This window comes from Cucurbita pepo, chromosome 19, assembly GCF_057944985.1.
Source record: "Cucurbita pepo subsp. pepo isolate OVF chromosome 19, ASM5794498v1, whole genome shotgun sequence".
Lineage (NCBI taxonomy): Eukaryota > Viridiplantae > Streptophyta > Magnoliopsida > Cucurbitales > Cucurbitaceae > Cucurbita > Cucurbita pepo.
In genome coordinates, this window is record NC_141816.1 from 11,660,988 (window position 1) to 11,680,035 (window position 19,048).

Sequence of the window (19,048 nt, forward strand, 5' to 3'; positions counted from 1 at the left end):
CCTTCACCATTGGAAAATGATTATTCCTTAAGATTAAATAGAGATTAGTGTATAATTTGAATGATGACTAATGGACAGAAATTGAAATTACGTCATTTTCAACCGCTACTTGTCCACCCCAACTAAAAAAACCAACACTTGTCGTTTCTCACAAGAATTTAGAATCATATTTAAGGGAGAGAAAAAAAAACCATCACTTGAGCCAGACTTGGAAGGACTCTGGCGAACGTTGAGGAATAATCTGCGGAATAAGTGGAGGTTTTAATGGACGGTATGGTACCATTAAAATTGAAAACTATACTATATGCTTCAGAATGTGACATGAAAAGTTTATAATATATGGGCGCGTAATTGGGTTCATGTCTGGTAAATTAATATATGGTAAGTTGCATAAGGTCTAGGCTGCACATTCTGGATTGATAAAATGGCACTTGAATTCTGTTTAGACTGCCTCATAGTTGGTCTTTTGTCAATGAATTACTATTTTATTTAATGTTTTTGAAAGGAAAGAAACAGAGAAGAGAAAGCAGTAAACTAATTATTTTTCCTAGTAGGAGTTTATTCCGGTAGATGGATGAAACAGACATGGATGCACTGGATTGTGCTCAATCCAGAAAGTCAAAGTTGGCACGGTTGGGTACGTGCTTCAGCTGTTTCTTTCAAGGTCAAAATGGTGACCATTTCTGTAACTTTTGCTTCAGGGGAAAACAGCAAAAGCCCATTCGCCCTATTAACAAGAAGGTTATGGGACAGAGTCCAATATCAACCCCACTATAACTAACGTGGGACACCTTGACAAACCCACCGGCCCACCAGCTAGTAGATATTGTCCTCTTTGAACTTTCTCTACTAGACTTCCTCTCAAGGTTTTAAAACACGTATTCTAGAGAGAAGTTTCCACACCTTGACAAGAGATGTTTCGTTCTCTTCTGCAACTGACGTGGGATCTCACAAATTGGAAGTACACCACAGTTCAATAGCTATGTTTAAGATTTAGATTAAAAATGGAGTTTGCCTACTCTTTGTAGAAGAATCCCACTCTAAATCCATGAAGAATAAGGAAAAACCAAAAAAGAAAATTCTTCAAATGGCAAGGACACTGAGCATTGTGAAATAGAGTACATACAGAGCATCAACCACCTAGATTGCAATGTTTAATAAATTAATAATCTAATCAAAATATTAAAATAAGTATCTATTGATAGGTCAGCTAAGGATCTAAAAATGCTAGTCATAGCAGTAATTACCTACACCCTTGCATGAACTGCATCTCCAACCTCATATGATGTCAGTACATAGCAGACGAAAGAAGCTTGAAGTTCCTGATTTCATTTCTTCCTCGATGACTGAGAAAGCTTAGCAATTTGCCTTCTCCACGCAGAAATTGGTATCTGCAAACATTGATGGATTTTATAGTTACATGTGCTGACAGTTAACATCAGTAACCAAGAAGTTTGATTCACTATTCTAGAACCATCAAAGTGTAGTAAGTATACAAAAGTGAAACCAGTATATAATCCTTACAGCAGGAAAGCCACCATAATCCCCAGGTTCCTTAATGTCTTTGGTGACACAACTCAGGGCAGCAAGCCGGACCTGCAGACTTCTACTAGTTAGACACCGTAATCCAAAACATATTTATCGGTGAAAGCATACAGGAAACATATAGATCTATTTGGTGCTTTTGTAGTAAATACTAAATCCAACTTGAAGAGATATACTTTTGATCCAATTGATACATGATCACGGATAGCTACTCGCCCACCCAATGTCACATAGTCCCCTATCCTGAAAGAATTGAACCACCCAAAGTCATTGCTGGAGGAGTTTCATCAGAAACTGAACTTAAATTGAATCGGCAACAAAAGAAATCACAACAGAGCTTGGAAGAAGCAAAAAGATGTACGTGACGGATCCTGCAATTCCCACTTGCCCACAAAGCATGCAGCAATCTCCAATAATTACATTATGACCGATCTAAATAGCCAGGAAGAGATTGATGATGGTCACTATGACAATTTTCGACTATGGAGTACTGGTGTGTGTGTGTGTGTGTGTGTGTGTGTGGGTGGGTGGGGGGAGGAAAAACCTGAACCAAATTGTCAATCTTTGTACTATTGCCTATGACAGTATCTCTCCAGCTGCATAGACAGATCACTATATTAGTATTTCAGCTCAGCCTACTCCCAAAGGCAATATTGCCAAGAAAACATAGACAGCCCATTGCTGCAGTACCTTCCTCTATCAATGCATGTATTTGAACCAATCTCTACATTCGTTCCAATCTTAACATTCAGCATCTAAGAAAGATGAGAAGAAAATATAAGACAACCACTTCAACTCCTTATATAAAAAGGAATTTGATATTGGCAATATCTTTATCGTTTCTACCAAACATAACTATGCATCCTGAAACCAATGATGTAGGATCAAGAATCCCAAAATCACAAGTAATTATCAAATATAAGAGATTGACACTTGAAAAGCAAAGGCTGAAGTCTGTCAAATCAAGTAGTTCACTAATTTATGAGTAGCTATTAAACTTCTCCATCAAAGGATGTAGAAATAATGGAAACAAAGGTTTATGACACAAACTTGAGGTTTCTTTTTCATAGTCCCGTGCTCATCCACAAAAAATCCAAATCCTGCAAGGAGAAAACTTTGGAATTAGCATTTTGATTTTGATAGTTCACCTTGGAATTAAGTCATTCAATTGATGAATAAAGATGGTTAAAAGATCATAAATACTGCAGTTAAACGTTCCATGGAGGACAATCACTTGGCATTTGAGTATTTGGGTTGGAATTTTGACATATAGGCATCAATGATAGATATATGCGTCTCCTCTCCTATTATTTAATTTATGGGAAGAAACTTATGGTTCCTCTAATTCCCAAGAAAATTGAGTTCAAGAAAATCAGCCTTACCATCTTGACCAATGCACACTCCATTGTGGATAACGCAAAAATCACCTACGGTGCAGTTACTAAGTGCAACATTATACCTAGAGATTGCAAAGTAATTCCATTACAAAGAAAAGAGCAAAAAGCAGGACGCAAGTGTAAGATCTCATTATTCGAAAACTATGGAAAGCTTTGTGTGAATCCCGTCAAAGAAGAAAACACACCCAATCCTTGTTGATTGACCAATTGTAACAGCATCTCCAATAACAGATCCTGATCCAATACGCACACTTGCACCAACGACAGAGTTCGAGTGAACCACAGCACCAGTCTCGATGAGTGCTGTAGGATCAATGCAAGCGGAGTGGTGAAAAGTCCCACCTCCATTACGCCATGTCCGAAATCCATTGCAATTTACTGCAGCCTCATTTTCTACTTTGCAAACGAGAAAGAAAAAGAAAAAAAAAAAAAACAAGAAGAATTTTGGACTTAAAAATCAGCATAACTGAAATGCAAGAGGTGGACAAAAGCTAAGGCTTACCAGAAGAGACAGAGCAAGCATTTGACTCATTCGAAGAGTCGGAAAAACTACAAAGGCTACCGAAGCGAAAAGGGAATCGAGTTCGGCAACTAGGACCGGCACGAATACACTTATCGGAAATGGACCCAACAAGTGAAGTAGACAAGCACCGAGCAGCATCGGCAGAAGCTAACCGTCTAAGAAGCACTTCCATGGCCAACAGAATAAGAGAAGTATCTGTCGTAGCTAGGTTGGCGCTGATTCTGATTCTGTCGAAGTAACTGCTAATTAACTTCCTCCGACGGGACGAGCAGTAACTGTGCGTATGACCGAGCAGAAGAGCAACAGAGCCCAGAAAATTGGATTGAACGGCGCCCCCCTAAAGCCGATTGAATAGGTCTCCAGAACATCGGTTCGTTTTCTTTGACTTGACGACGCTGACGTGTTTTTTCTTTTTATATATTCTATTTCAAAAAAATAATTTAGATAATTGTTGCATTTTTTTTTTACCCTTTAATCAATTTTCACTAAAATACTTTCTGCGCACAATAGTTTATTTTCAACAAGTGCAAGAAATTCAAAGAAAAAAAATTTAAATTTAATCAATTTAAGGATATGCTCGAAATTATTTAATTAAAAAGAAAAGATTGAGATCTTCTTGCTAAGGACGCAAGTCTTAAACATTGTTTTTTTAATAAGAAAAGTATACTGACATTATTAAAACTAAATAAAAAGTTGAAATTTATTAATAAAAAAAATAGAATGGTCGTGAAAAAGAGCACATTTTTGGTGTTTGTATAAATTTTTCAACGGGTAGTTGAGGGTGAGTCAGGAAAAATGGTTCTTTAAAGTGGAAGTTAATGATAACTCAGAATTTTCAAAATGGAACTACGCGTTAATATTACGGACCTGATGACCGAGACCGTGGACTTGGGAAGTCCACGACGGTTGGTTGGCTGTCCTGTCCAATTCATATCAAACAACCGAGAGAAGCTGATGTTGTTGCAGAGGGATGATGGAGATGGGCAGTTTCAGTTTAGGAAGGATTTTCTACCTCGCCTTCGTTATTGCACAATTGATGTCTACCACAATTTCTCAGCCGGAATTTTTATCATACAAATGTTCAGAGAACGCTAACTACACCAACAACAGCCCTTTCAAGAAAAATCTCGACAACGTGCTCGCCTTAATCACCTCCAACTCTAAAACCGACACCCGGGTCGACTACGGTTTCTATAATGCCACCTCCGGTGAAGATCCCGACAAAGCCAACGCTAAGGTTCTTTGTCGTAAAGGCGTTCCCTTGGAGGACTGCAGATCATGCGTGAAGGAATCAGCCATCAGGATTGTACAAGACTGTCCAAACCAGAAGGAAGGTGTGGGATGGTACAGTAATTGCCAAATACTTTACTCAAACAACTCTGTTCACGGTGAGATAAGCATCAATTCCGCGTCGCGAATTGCTTACAACTTGGATCAGGCCCCGGATGCGATCAGTTTCAATGAGAAACGGAGAGAGTTGTTAGATCGACTCCGAGAGGAGGCTGCGTCAGGGACTTCAATTCGCAAGTCTGCCGGCGGAGATGTCAAACTTGAAAGTCCGAATACGTATACCATATATGGCCTTGTCGATTGTTTCCCCGACATGTCGTACTTCAATTGTGATGTCTGTCTCAGTCGTCTTCAAAGTAATCTTCCTAGTTGTTGTAACGGCAGCATAGGGGCGAGATTAACTGTGACAAGTTGTCAAATAAACTACGAAATCCACCCTCTCTATGCGGCACTTCTCTCTCCTCCTCCTCCTCCTCCTCTTCCGCCGCCCTCAGCTCCTAATCTCCTCCCTCCATCTTCGCCTTCGACACTAGGTAAGGACATGCTCTGTTCGGTGTTCTTTTCTCTTTTTTTCCAACATAACCTCATATTTTCATACTAATTTTGTCCCCTTCTTTGCAGAAAATAATGGCAATACTACTAGAACTGTTATAATTGTTGTGGTGTCCATCGTTTCAGCCATCATTATCATCGTTGGCATTTGCATCGTTGCGAGATGGAGGAAGAGAAAGCACAGAAGACCATTACAAAATCTTGAAAGTGAGTGGTTTACGCGGTTAGACGAACACGACTCTTCATAATAGTATGATATTGTCCACTTTGTGCATAAGCTCTCGTAGCTCTGCTTTGGGCTTTCCCAAAATACCTCACACGAATAGAGAGAGTATTATTTTATTATAAACCTATGATCATTCCTTAAATTAGTCGACGTGGGACTTCCATCATCCCCTTCCTCTGTTTTGTTTTTTAGATGACAGTCTTACTTGGATGTGTAGTTTTTCAAAGAAGTTTACAGCTTTGATCCTACAAATAACTTTGATGTTCATGTCTGAATCTTCTCTTAGCTGTTGCTCAAGGAAACGCCACTGATGAAATTAGCGGGGTGGAGACGATTCAATTTAATTTTGACACAATTAAAGAGGCAACTGATGACTTCTCAGACGAAAACAAGCTGGGACAGGGTGGATTCGGAGCTGTTTACAGGGTATGAAAGGAATTAAAGAGTATGAATCAATGAATTTAGAGCTGTTATGAGGTGTTGTGTTATATTCTTACAATAAATTTGATGTTTATATTTTCAGGGTAAGCTTCCTAATGGACAGCATATTGCAGTGAAGAGGCTTGCGCACAATTCACAACAAGGCGACGTTGAATTCAAAAACGAAGTCCTTTTGGTGGTGAAGCTTCAGCACCGGAACTTGGTTAGGCTGCTGGGTTTCTGCTTGCAAGGAATCGAAAGACTTCTCATATATGAGTTTGTACCAAATGGCAGCCTTGACCACTTCATATTTGGTATAACTTCTGTTCTTTCTTTGGTCTGCACAAATTGGAAAGGGCATCATTCATATAATTCACAAAAATCTAAACATCCATGTAGATTTTGGAGAGCGGACAGAGTTAAGTTGGGAAAGACGGTACAAAATCATAAACGGCATTGTACGAGGACTTATTTATCTTCACGAAGACTCTCGTCTTCGAATCATACATCGTGATCTCAAAGCTAGCAATATTTTGTTGGATATAGAAATGAATCCAAAGATTGCGGATTTTGGTATGGCAAGATTGTTCGATGTAGATGAGACTCAAGGCAACACAAGTAGAGTTGTGGGAACTTAGTAAGTACAAATTTTGTTTAATTATTTTCTTCAATAAATCTTTTGAGTAATCTATTGTTCGTACTTTTGCAGCGGTTATATGGCTCCAGAGTATATACTTTACGGACAATTTTCAGTAAAATCAGATGTCTTTAGTTTTGGTATTTTGGTTCTTGAAATTTTGAGTGGTAAAAAAGGTACTTGTTTTCGCAATGGAGAAAACGTCGAGGACCTCTCCAGCTTTGTAAGTATATCGTTTAATTACAGTTGAAGTTGATACTAATAGTTAAATAACCGACGCCATGGTGGATTTTGTTGCAGGCATGGAATAATTGGAGGGCAGGAACAACAACAAATATCATAGATTCAACGCTTGATGTTGGTTCAAGAATTGAAATGATAAGATGCATTCACATTGGATTATTGTGTGTTCAAGAGAACGTAGCAGATCGACCAACAATGGCTACAGTGCTCATGATGCTAAGTAGTTCTTCTCTCACTCTCCCTATACCCTCTAAACCTGCATTCTTCATGCATAGCATCACCGATGAATCCAACACAATGTTAAAGCGGCATAGGGGTACTCATTCTGAAGCCAAATCTCTTCGAACTTCGGATAATGACATTTCAATTTCAGAGTTTCATCCTCGTTAGAATTTCATCACTCAAATATTGTCGAATATCATCTATTCTTTGCTTCTCTTAGATTTAATTTTGTATATCTTGATTTATGGATTCACTTCTAAACTTCCATCTTATAAAGTCTCCTAAGAAAGTTTGTATATAATTCTATTTTCTCTTTTATCATCATAAAATACGTTATTATGAACAACTCCGCTTCGAGTTAACACAATTTTGACGTTTATGGTGAGTTTTTATTGCGTTTGAACCGAGACCATCCATCAATATTTTTATGTCTACTAATGATAGTTGTATATCACTGATATACATTAAGAAATGGTCAGATTTGAAAAGAACACATTAATGGCTCGCATAAATTTATCCAAACGGTAGTTGAAGACTAGTCAGAAAAAAATGGGGTTCTTAAGTCGAAGTGAGTCATAACTTAGAATTTTCAAATGGAACTATGCGTAAATATCACGGAGCTGATGACCCAGACCGTGGACTTGGGAAGTCGACGATGGATGGTTGGCTGTGCTATCTTGTCTTTAAAAAGAACCGAGGGTAGCTGATGTTGTTGCAGAGGGATAATGGAGATGGGCAGTTCGAGTTTGAGAAGGATTTTCTACCTCTCCTTCGTTATTGCACAATTGATGCTTACCACAACTTCACAGCGCGACTTTTTTCTGTCCAAATGTTCAGAGAACGCCAACTACACCAACAACAGCCCTTTCAAGAAAAATCTCGAAAACGCACTCGCCTTAATCACCTCCAACTCCAACACCGACACCCGTGTTGACTATGGTTTCTATAATGCCACCTTCGGTGAAGCTCCCGACACGGCCAACGCCAAGGCTCTTTGTCGTAAAGGTGTTCCCTTGGAAGACTGCAGAACATGCGTGAATGACTCAGCCCGCAGGATTGTACAAAACTGTCCAAACCAGAAGGAAGGTGCGGGATGGTACCATCATTGCCAAATCCTTTACTCAAACAACTCTGTTCACGGTGAGATAACCATCAATTCCGCCTCGCAAATCGCTTTCAACACCGGTAAGGCCCCAGATGCCAACAGTTTCAACGAGGAACGGAGAGAGTTGTTAGATCGACTCCGGGAGGAGGCTGCGTTAGGGAGTTCAATTCGCAAGTCTGCCGGCGGAGATGTCAAACTTGCAAATCCGAATACGTATACCATATATGGCCTCGTTGATTGTTTTCCCGACATGTCGTACTTCGATTGTGATGTCTGCCTCAGTCGGCTTCAAAGTAATCTTCCCAGTTGTTGTAACGGCAGCATAGGGGCGAGATTAATTGTGACAAGTTGTCAAATAAACTATGAAATCCACCCTCTCTATGCAGCACTCCTCTCTCCTCCTCTGCCTCCGCCCTCATCTCCTAATCTCCTCCCTCCATCTTCGACTTCGACTTCGACACCAGGTAATGCAATTAGAGCTGTCTTATTTGTTGTTGTTTCAACACTCTGTTTCCACTACTCATCGTACTTGACATGCACTGTTTGAACTTGAACCATTAAGCACATAGCCTCATATTAACATACTAATTTTGTCCCTTTCTTTTGCAGAAAGTAATGGGTATACTGCTAGAACTGTTATCATTGTAGCGGTGTCCATCGCTTCAGCCATCATTCTCATTGTTGGTATTTGCATCGTTGCGAGATTGAGGAAGCGAAAGCACAAAAAATCATTACAAAGACTTGAAAGTGAGTGCTTTACGCTTCCTCCGTTTTGTTTTTTAGATGACAGTCTTACTTTGATCGTGTAGTTTTTCAAAGAAGCTTACAGCTTTCATCCTACAAAGGACTTTGATGTTCATGTCTGAATCTTCTCTTAGCTGTTACTCATGGAGACGCCACTGATGAAATTAGCAGTGTGGAGACGATTCAATTTGATTTTGACACAATTAAAGAGGCAACTGATGACTTCTCAGACGAAAACAAGCTGGGACAGGGTGGATTCGGAGCTGTTTACAAGGTATGAAAGGAATTAAAGAATATGAATCAATGAATTCGGAGCTGTTACGAGGTGTTGTGTTATATTCTTACTATAAATTTGATGTTTATATTTTCAGGGTAAGCTTCCTAATGGACAGCATATTGCGGTGAAGCGGCTTGCGAACAATTCACAACAGGGCGACGTTGAATTCAAAAATGAAGTCCTTTTGGTAGTGAAGCTGCAGCACCGGAACTTGGTTAGGCTGCTGGGTTTCTGCTTGCAAGGAATCGAAAGACTTCTCATATATGAGTTTGTACCAAATGGCAGCCTTGACCACTTCATATTTGGTATAATCTCTGTTCTTTCCTTGGTCTGCACAAATTGGAAAATGCATCATTCATATAGTTCACAAAAATCTAAACATCCATGTAGATTTTGGAAAGCGGACAGAGTTAAGTTGGGAAAGACGGTACAAAATCATAAATGGTATTGCACGAGGACTTCTTTATCTTCACGAAGACTCTCGTCTTCGAATCATACATCGTGATCTCAAAGCTAGCAATATTTTGTTGGATATAGAAATGAATCCAAAGATTGCTGATTTTGGTATGGCAAGATTGTTCGATGTAGATGAGACTCAAGGCAACACAAGTAGAATTGTGGGAACTTAGTAAGTATAAAATTTTTTCAATTATTTTCCTTAACAAATCTTTTGAATAATCTATTGTTGGTACTTTCACAGCGGTTATATGGCTCCAGAGTACGTAATCCATGGACAATTTTCAGTAAAATCAGATGTCTTTAGCTTCGGTATTTTGGTTCTTGAAATTTTAAGCGGCCAAAAAGGCAATTGTTTTCGCAACGGAGAAAACATCCAAGACCTTTCCACCTTTGTAAGTATATTGTTTACTTATAGTTGAAGCTGATACTAATAGTTAAATAATCAACGTCATGATGAATTTTGTTGCAGGCATGGAATAATTGGAGGGCAGGAACAACAACAAATATAATAGATTCAACACTTAGTGTTGGTTCAAGGATCGAAATGATAAGATGCATTCATATCGGACTATTGTGTGTTCAAGAAAACGTAGCAAATCGACCAACAATGGCTTCAGTGGTGACGATGCTAAGTAGTTCCTCACTCACTCTTCCAATACCCTCTAGACCTGCATTCTTCATGCATAGTATTACCGGTGAATCCAACCCAATGTTAAAGCCAGACGGAGATACTCATTCTGAAGCCAAATCTCTTCAAAATTCAGATAATGATGCTTCAATTTCGGAGCTTTTTCCTCGTTAGGTTTTCATCACATGTGGTGGTAATATATTTTGCATTTTGAGAACATATATATACATTAAATAATAGAATGGTTGTTCTATACTAAGTTTATTGTTGAATGGACTATCCAAAGTGGTGTTTACCTATAGTATTATAGGGATGATGAATTTTTGTTACGTTCAAATATAGACGACCCGTTAATTATTTTTACATATGTGAAAAGGGAACTAATTAATTATTTTTATTTTTATATATGTAACATTACATATAGATTCTTTTTCTATTTTCAACTGGAATATTCTGACCTTCATAATTGTGTTAATTTATCAGGGTAGCGTACATTTTCAAAATTTCCCATCATGATATAAACAAATAGTTTGCTGTCAAGAATAATTGAACATGGTCCGTGACAATTATGAGTTTCCATTAATTATATTAACACATAGTCAATATACAAAACTCAAACGGTGTCTGATATATATAATAGAGAAGGACTGAGAGGAAGCACAAAGCCAAGCAGCAATGGCATTCTACCTTCTCCTGGCTCCTCTGCTATTGATGGCCAAAGCTTCTGCTCACCCACACTTCATCTCTCACTTCTGCATTGACACCGCTCGTAACTTCACAGCCAACAGTACCTTCAAGACCAATCTTCACCATGTTCTCTCCTCCATCACCACCGAAAAAAAACTCAGCTACGGCTTCTACAGATTCTCTCATGGACAAGGCTCTGACATAGCCAATGCCGTCGGTGTTTGTATACCCGACATCAAGCTTGAATCGTGTCGAAGCTGCCTCAACGACTCTGTTCATCTTCTAACGAAGCTCTGTCCTAACCAGAAAGAAGCAATTGGATGGTATGAAAATTGCTTCCTGCACTACTCAAGTCGACCCTTGTCAAACCAAATGGATATCAGGCCAATTTTCATGACTCAATCGACAGAAAACGCAACGAACACAGCTCGGTTTATTCCAAGGCTAAGAATCTTGTTGAATAGTCTGAAAAGCAGAGCTTCTTTAGGTGATTCTCTACACAAATATGCAGTTGGAAATATGTCAAGTTCAGGGCTGGAAACAATATACGCTCTTGTCCAATGCCTACCTGATTTAACTACACAACAATGTGACGATTGCTTGTCTTCCATTTTCAAGAAATTCCCAGATTGTTGCAGCCGATCCGCTGGGATTTTCACCCCCAGCTGCATGGTGAATTATAAACCAACCCGCTTCTTTGACAATAGTAGGCCAACTCTGCCGCCAACTCCGCCATTGATGGCAATATCTACAGCGTCATCGACCAGTAACGAAACTCGGGCAGTAGGTATGTATGTTTCTTTTAGTTCATCTTCTCAGAGCAATGTGAATTCTGGATTTAAGTTTGGTTTGAATGCAGGGACAAAGAATGTGAACACCAGAATTCATATTGTGATCATAATGGTTCTGTCGGTACTTTCTTGCTGGATTTTGATAGTCTGCATCTACATGTTTCTGAGATCCAGGAGGATTGAGCAGAGAGTTGAGACTAATTAATCTCTTCTTCTTGTTATATTTAATTCATTATAGTTGACTTCAATTCCAAGGTTGACTTTAAATCCGGCGAATAATCAAGCAGAATGGAAATTTGACTTTTTTTTTTTTTGCTTCTAATAACGGTGGTTAACGTGAGGCTTGTTTGGAATAATGGAACTAAAAAACCTCAACAGGAAATCATTAAAAAAAAAAAAAAAAACTTAAATTATTTGAATTATTAAGAAATAAAGTCTATATTTTAAAATAAACTAACCTTTTTATTATCGATTATTGTTTAATGATTGGGAGGTGAGAGATAGAATAACAAGGTCAAATTGAGCCAATTTAGTGAAATATTAAATTTTATTTAAAATTTAAAATTTCATATCAGAGATTTTTTTTTTTTAATTTTTATTTTTTTTGTAAATCTACTATATATATTGTTTACAATTTAAAGATCTATTATATATCGTTTAAATTTAAAAAATATTTTATGCACCTTTGAACTTGACTAAATTTTAAAATTAAATCTTTAAAAATTTTAGGGGTTGCCATTAAGACTAACGGAAGAAGATCTCCTCTAATCCGACGGTCAAAAATTGTTCACACTCAATATCGCGCCCATTTCTCGGGTTTTGATAAAGACCGTAAATTTGCACCCAATTTGCTTGTTTCTGATCAAACCCTAGCAGGCGAAACAACCCCGATCTCCTTCTCCGGTTATGGCTCCCAAACGTCCGTCACCCTTGGATGAGCCTCCGGCAGCGTCTTCCTCTGAAGAAGAAGAAACTTCATCGGGCGAGGAAGAGGAAGGCGGGTCGAGAGGCGGATCTTCCTCCTCATCCGAAGAGGATGAAGATGAAACACAAGCTCTGACTCAAAATCAGAAACTGAAGAAGTCTTCTGCTCTTCCTTCTACTTCTGCCGTCGGAAAGAAACCCGCACCTAAGAAATCTGAACTTGTTCCAAACTCTCAGGCTCAGTCTTCTTCCTCGGAAAGAGGCTCCGGATCCGACTCCGATACGGATACTGAGTCCGAACGAAATGTGAAGCCTATTGCCTCTAAGCCGATGGAAGAGACTCCGAAGGTGAAAAAGCCCAGATCCAAGCCTTCTGCCTCAGCTACGCCTGCGAGATCGTCTTTCAAGACCCCTAGTGACACGACAAGAGATGCCAAGCGAGCAAGGAAGAGTTCTGTGGCTGACGCTGATGATGGGGCAGTCGCAGAAGACGATTCTAAGAAATCTGTTGACGAATCCAAAAAGCTGTTTCAGAGACTGTGGAGTGAGGATGACGAGATTGCTATACTGAAAGGTATGATTGATTACTCAGCCAAGAAAGGTACTGACCCAGCTTTAGAAATGAATTCCTTTCATGATTTCATCAAGAAATCTCTTCACGTCGATGTAACCAGGGCCCAGTTAGTGGATAAGATACGTCGACTGAGGAAGAAATTTAGGAATAATGTCGATAGAGGGAAGAAGGGTGCAGACCCAACGTTTTCAAAAGCCCACGAACAGAAGGGTTTTGAACTGTCCAAGAAAATATGGGGCGGCGAAGGATTTGCTCGCACTCCGGGTGTGGAGCAGCTGAAGCTCAATGTTAATGGCACTCCTAATAAGAATCAAAGAGGTAGCACCAGTAAGACACTGGCTTCACTGAAAGCTGAGTTGCTTCCTTCTCCAGAGGCCTCAAAGGAGGATGGTAAGATGAAAGTTAATGATAACGAGGCTCCGTCAGGTTGCATGGATGGTTTTGTTGCGTTTGAAAGGTCTTTTGGTGCTGTTGGCTTGCCGGAAAGTTTTTTGAAGCCAGGATTAGAGCTAATTAGGCAATCCAAGAGAACAGAGCTGGAGGAAGAGTGGAAGAAATTGCATGTTGCGGAATTAGAACTTTTTCTGAAGAAGACTGAGTTGATTAGGGACCAAGCAAAGTTGATACTGGAGGCGTACAAGTCATCTGAGAAGTAAGGATTTAGACATTGGACAGCTTCCATGTTGATAATTCAGAGCTCAAATTGTTCCTGTTTGTTGTTTTGTCTAGTATTTACTGATTGCTATACTTGTAGTTTGTCTGAGTTTATGATTGCCTCGAGGCCTTAGGGTAATGTCCTACTGACTATGCTTCAACCTCTACTTCCGTTGGTTAGGCTCTGCCATATGTATTTGGTGTTGACGTCTGCTTCTTCTAGTTTGATGTTCTCCTAAAAACATCTATCTTATATTTTCTTCATCATGGTTAAGCAGATCTTCCTGTCTTACGCTGATATGAGTAGTTATAATATCATTCAAGATGTTTGTAGAATGTTTTCTTTCTTTGCTGTGTTTGAGAATTGAAGATCATGAATATTGTGAGAATTGCTCACTTAGGTGCTTCGGAGTAGTTTTTTAGAACTGTTTGATTCATATTTTTTTTAATTGTTTGCAGCTTATGATCTTACTCACTTCTCACAACCTTTGTTTTTTGTTTTGTTTTTAATATAAATATAGTTATAGTTATTAGTCATACAATAATCTTAGAACATTGTTTACAGTTTCTTCTCAAGTTTGAAGATAATTGTAAAAATATCTGTCCGATCAGAACTTTTTGTGTTTTTAATCCCATTTTCAAATTGCATATTACTTACTGCATTAGTTCTTGTAAAGGGAGGAGTTTCTTTCTTTCTTCGGAGCTCTCTCAACCAAGATGGGAACAAGAGGAATATGATTTTATATTATCAAGGAGAGAGCTATTCCCAAATTTGGGATTAGTTCTAGCTACGAATTGAAGCAACATGCAGACATTGAAAACAGTCAATTTGACAAAATCTTACGGTTGAAGAACTGTGAAGGAACACAATGTAAAGTTCATCAAAGAGCTAAACGTGGACTGTAGCTCCGGCAGGGTTCCCCTGTGGCTGTGGCGGCTTCATCTCATCCCTGATGCCTGCTGTGGCAGAAATACAATAAGCAACTGCAAACAAGCCGTGCACGAAGCACACAATCCCCCCAATAGACAGAAGATGATTATGAGCAACCCCGCATGATTCTCTCGACCTTGTGTTATACATCGCCCCGGAGATAAGCATTGAGAATCCAACCACAAGCGCAATCCTATGTAATCACCATTTGAAAACATTGCATCAGAGAACCATAAGGGTCGCGTCGATCTTGAAAAAGGTAGGGAAGGCTGTTCTTACCATGCAAAGATGAGCGAACACACAGCAATTTGCTTGGTAGAGGTTAACCTTTTGTATTCTTCAGCAGATCGAACATAAATGCACCCACCAATCAAATTGGCAATGGCGTGAGCAATGCCAAGAAGTATGGCTGCAGCCAAGCCTAGCTTAAAAGCATTATAGCTTGGGTCTTTACACTCAAAAATCCACATTTTCAAATGGTTCACCTATCAAAAGTGCACAAAATAATGAGGGGGAAAAAAAAAACCAGATCTTTAACAAAGAATTTTCGTACAGAATTTTCATTCCAGCCTTCGTATACCTTGTTTTGAGCTATTTCAGCCTGAATTCCAAGAATTCCAGCCGTAACATCCATAATAATAACCAAGAGGCAGACAAGAAAACCATAAGTTCTCTGCATTTCTTTCAGAAGCAAATGGAAGGAACTCGGTCGGCAGAGAAGTTGAAGAAAAACCACAGGCAAGAACTGTATGGTTTGTGAAGGAAGCTTTATTAAGGTGCGAGAGAGATTAAGAGGAGAGAATACGAATAAAGGGAAGGGCCAACGTTACTGGCTAATAAACTTACATGGGATGCCTTAGATTTAGCTGTAACAACGAAGTAAAAGCTTCTTTTCTCCTCCAAAAAAAAATTTCCTGCGTCTTCCTTTTATGTTTAGATGCCGATTCTTGACACAGGATGCAAGAAAGTGGAGCATCTCCAGCAGAGCGGGGTGGGAATCCTTCTCTTATTGCCTCACTAGTCTTTCTTCATCTCTTCAAGCTGTCAAATCCATCAAAAAGCTATTTGGAATATAACATGATTAAAAGAGCAGGGCTCCTTTTCTTTCTTGTGATATTGTTCATTTGGCTACTTAGGTATCTCCGGTAGTCTCATTATTTTTAAAACGCGTCTTTTAGGGAGAGGTTTACACACCCTTACAAGAAATGGATCTTACATGAACTGAAGTGTCATCTGGTTCCCATGATGAAAGATGTCTGTAGCTAGTTTGGCCCGTGTTTGGTCGCTTAAGGAAAGTAGTGGCAATGTATGTAGCTGACTTTGTTCCTCCACCATCGTTCTCGTTTCTAATGTTGGGAAAATGGCGGCGGGAGGTCACTACAGGAAAAGTTTCATTATGGTTTTTAATTATCAAGAGGAACTGATGCCGCACGCTAGGACAGTCGAAAATTTTGGTAGGCCAATGAACGCTGAACTCGCATAGCTTGGGTGGTCTGATATGGATCTCCATGCCGAGGATCAATGAGTTTCAGAGATGATGAATTGGTCCCTTCAAAGCCTTCTAAACAAGAAAGATGATTTGCTTCCTGTGAAACCAAGCGAGTCATTTGCAAATCACACTCCTAAACAAGATGCTTTGCGGCCAGCCAAACTCTATGAAAACAAGTTGAATTCCTTTGTATCGAATTGAGATATGTTGAACTTCCTGTGTTTTAACATATTCATTGAATGTCTCTTCCAATTAATTGTTCATATAGGTCCTCTGTCGTTGGAAAATGCATTATCATTAAGCTCAATTATCATGCTATGATTGTACATAATTCTGTAAGCACCATGGAAACCAGAATGAAATTATTGTTATCAGAGACAAATGGCAATGATGCTGAGACCCAAAAACTCTCAATCTCGTTCATGTTTCCATAATAAGTCGTAATAACTCGATAAAAAATTCATCCAGATCCCTGTTTAATCAAATTGCTAGAGGAAAAAGAACGTCGATTTGACAAACAACATAAAATTGAAGCCGAAGAAACATATAGAAATAACTTTATCAAGTGCTCGTCTGAGGCAATTCCAACTTGAAATTTAAATAATTGTTCGAATTGCACAGTTGCACAAGGTCACTTGCTTCTTCAATCTTGGAAGCTTCAACTAATCCATCAACAACACGCTGCACCTCTGCTGCATTAATAACTAAACGATTATCAATGGCCTCCTTGCACAGTTCAAGTGCCATATCAAAATCACCCTGTTCGGTAAGTAAGGGGAGAAGTGCCCTGTAAGTTGATCGATTCGGAGTAGCTTCCTTCTCCTTCAGTTTGTAATACCATTTTTTCGCCTCCTCCAGATTCCCATCGTCACAAAAACCTTTAATCAGAGCATTGTAACTGGACACATTTGGCTTGATTTCTTTCTCCTCCATTTCTGCTAGCAACCCAATCCCTTCTTGCAATCTTTTCTCCTGAACCATTCCTCGCAACCTCGCATTGTAACTTATGAGATTAGGAGCAAGGTTCTTGTTTTCCATCACACTCCACATGTTTTCCGCATCTAAAAAATGACCCTTTCTATAATATGCAGCTAAAAGCGTATTGAAGGTAACCAAATCTGGCTCCATCCCGTTCTTTTCCATGTTATTGAAGAACAGGATGGCTTTATCCAAGGCGTCCATCTCGCAGTACGCATTGATAACAATATTGTACGAGATCACATTAGCTTCAATCGAAAGTTCCTCGGGTAAATCCCGAAAAATCGTTTCAACTTGATCATATTCCTTGGCATTCACACAAGACGCCAGAAGGGCATTAAATGACTTCACAGTCCGCTCGCAATTCAGTTCAGGCAATTCATCGAACAGCTTGCGTGCATGACTAAACATACCCGCTTTCCCATAAAGCATAATGAGGCGGATCGCGAACCCTTCATCCGTAATATCGTCATACTTCTTCTGAGCTTCTATAAGATCCTCAATCATGGAGAATTTTTTATGGACAGCAAGGCGGCGAACTGTAGAGTCAAAGATACCATGCCTGGCGCGGAAGCGCTCGGACTCGGAGCTCTTTATGAACTTGCTGACAAGCTTTTGAAGACGGTGTTCAACGGTGAGAGGGGTAGCAGCGGAGGCGGAACCGGCGGTGGGTTTCGATTTTCTGGGTTTGTTTGTGGGTGAGGAAGGAGGCGAGTGGCTGGGTTCGTTGGTGGATGAGGAAAGAGGCAAGGGGTTGAGTTTGTTGGATTTGGCTGCAGAGGAGCGAGGGAGGTTGAAGACCCCATGGAGGCGACGGTACAGGGAAGAGGAAGACATTTTCGACAGAAACAAAACTAGGTTTGGAGTTTGGAGGTAAAAGCAGAGAGGAGGCTGTCGTCGTTCTAGGAATTCGAAATCCCTCAACAACGATTTGTTTGATTATTTATTTGGGCCGTTTTAATGTTCAAGGCCCACAACGATGCTTTATTTGCTTATTTGGGCCATTGTTATGTTCAAGGCCCACAACGACACTTTATTTACTTATTTGAACCATTTTAATGTTCAAGGCCCACCACGACGCTTTTATTTACTTTTTGGGCCGTTCTAATGTTCTAGGCCCACAACAACGCTATTATATGCTTATTTTGATCATTTTAATGTTAAAAGCCCACAACAACGCTTTATTTGCTTATTTGGACCATTTTAATGTTAAAGACCCACAACGACACTTTAATAGTTTATTTGGGCCGTTTAATGTTCAAGGCCCACATAACCCTTTTATTTACTTATTCGGCCATTTTCATGTTGTAGGCCCTCAACGACGCTTTATTTGCTTATTTGAGCCATTTTAATGTTAAGGGCCCACAAAAACACTTAATTTGCTTATTTGGGCCATTTTATAGTTCAATGCCTACAACGAATCTTTTCTTTACTTATTTGGACCATTTTTATGTTAAAGGCCCAGAACAACGCTTTTATTTGCTTATTTGGGCCATTCTAATATTATAGGCCCACAACAACACTATTATTTGCTTATTTGGGCCATTTATTGATAAAGGCCCACAACAACGCTTTTCTTTGCTTATTCGGGCAACTTTAATATGAAAGGCCCACAACAACGTTTTATTTGGTTCTTCGGCCAATTTATGAGTAATTTTCATGCTAAAGATGGAGCAACGCTTTATTTGCTTATTTGGGCCATTTTAATATTAAAGGCCCACAACGACAATTTTTCGTTTAGTTGGGCCATTA

General features: G+C 39.4%; 7 protein-coding genes across 11 annotated transcripts; 4 read left to right on the plus strand and 3 right to left on the minus strand.

Moving 5' to 3' along the window:
* Positions 1-70: 70 nt before the first annotated feature.
* On the minus strand, positions 71-4,470 carry LPXD1 (Trimeric LpxA-like enzymes superfamily protein). 4 transcript variants are annotated; one of them, XR_002812983.2, is made up of 12 exons: positions 4,333-4,470; positions 3,445-3,887; positions 3,128-3,338; positions 2,928-3,004; positions 2,596-2,645; positions 2,236-2,300; positions 2,090-2,141; positions 1,907-1,977; positions 1,722-1,788; positions 1,525-1,596; positions 1,248-1,391; positions 71-241 (listed from the first exon to the last, which is right to left on the minus strand). XR_002812983.2 is itself a non-coding variant. In XM_023662005.2 (11 exons), the coding sequence occupies exons 2-11, from the start codon at positions 3,635-3,637 to the stop codon at positions 1,329-1,331; spliced, it is 918 nt and encodes a 305-aa protein (XP_023517773.1). In that variant the 5' UTR covers positions 3,638-3,887; positions 4,333-4,470; the 3' UTR covers positions 1,080-1,328. The 4 variants fall into 4 exon arrangements, 2 of the variants coding, with proteins under 2 accessions (XP_023517773.1, XP_023517771.1); XR_002812982.2 differs by lacking the exon at positions 71-241 and adding an exon at positions 1,080-1,140; XM_023662005.2 differs by lacking the exon at positions 71-241 and having other exon boundaries at positions 1,080-1,391; positions 3,128-3,335.
* On the plus strand, positions 4,436-7,356 carry LOC111781426 (cysteine-rich receptor-like protein kinase 29). Its single transcript, XM_023662000.2, has 7 exons — positions 4,436-5,288; positions 5,377-5,514; positions 5,820-5,959; positions 6,057-6,267; positions 6,353-6,590; positions 6,663-6,813; positions 6,891-7,356. Exons 1-7 carry the CDS (start codon positions 4,436-4,438, stop codon positions 7,221-7,223), a joined length of 2,064 nt encoding a protein of 687 aa, XP_023517768.1. The 3' UTR covers positions 7,224-7,356.
* A 280-nt stretch (positions 7,357-7,636) lies between these two features.
* LOC111781427 (cysteine-rich receptor-like protein kinase 29) lies at positions 7,637-10,527 on the plus strand. The gene is made up of 7 exons (XM_023662001.2): positions 7,637-8,624; positions 8,770-8,907; positions 9,039-9,178; positions 9,276-9,486; positions 9,572-9,809; positions 9,882-10,032; positions 10,110-10,527. Exons 1-7 carry the CDS (start codon positions 7,781-7,783, stop codon positions 10,440-10,442), a joined length of 2,055 nt encoding a protein of 684 aa, XP_023517769.1. The 5' UTR covers positions 7,637-7,780; the 3' UTR covers positions 10,443-10,527.
* Positions 10,528-10,655: 128 nt separating this feature from the next.
* Positions 10,656-12,084, plus strand: LOC111781701 (cysteine-rich receptor-like protein kinase 26). The gene is made up of 2 exons (XM_023662389.2): positions 10,656-11,742; positions 11,815-12,084. Exons 1-2 carry the CDS (start codon positions 10,944-10,946, stop codon positions 11,949-11,951), a joined length of 936 nt encoding a protein of 311 aa, XP_023518157.1. The 5' UTR covers positions 10,656-10,943; the 3' UTR covers positions 11,952-12,084.
* A 500-nt stretch (positions 12,085-12,584) lies between these two features.
* On the plus strand, positions 12,585-14,234 carry LOC111781430 (GLABROUS1 enhancer-binding protein-like). The gene has a single exon (XM_023662010.2). The coding sequence runs from the start codon at positions 12,653-12,655 to the stop codon at positions 13,898-13,900; it is 1,248 nt and encodes a 415-aa protein (XP_023517778.1). The 5' UTR covers positions 12,585-12,652; the 3' UTR covers positions 13,901-14,234.
* Positions 14,235-14,618: 384 nt separating this feature from the next.
* LOC111781431 (protein DESIGUAL 2) lies at positions 14,619-16,313 on the minus strand. 2 transcript variants are annotated; one of them, XM_087120156.1, is made up of 4 exons: positions 15,676-16,313; positions 15,410-15,510; positions 15,109-15,314; positions 14,619-15,022 (listed from the first exon to the last, which is right to left on the minus strand). In XM_087120156.1, the coding sequence occupies exons 2-4, from the start codon at positions 15,506-15,508 to the stop codon at positions 14,788-14,790; spliced, it is 540 nt and encodes a 179-aa protein (XP_086976282.1). In that variant the 5' UTR covers positions 15,509-15,510; positions 15,676-16,313; the 3' UTR covers positions 14,619-14,787. The 2 variants fall into 2 exon arrangements, with proteins under 2 accessions (XP_086976282.1, XP_023517779.1); XM_023662011.2 differs by having other exon boundaries at positions 15,410-15,574; positions 15,676-16,312.
* Positions 16,314-16,712: 399 nt separating this feature from the next.
* Positions 16,713-18,218, minus strand: LOC111781702 (pentatricopeptide repeat-containing protein At3g13150). Its single transcript, XM_023662390.2, has one exon. The coding sequence runs from the start codon at positions 18,131-18,133 to the stop codon at positions 16,880-16,882; it is 1,254 nt and encodes a 417-aa protein (XP_023518158.1). The 5' UTR covers positions 18,134-18,218; the 3' UTR covers positions 16,713-16,879.
* Positions 18,219-19,048: the final 830 nt, after the last annotated feature.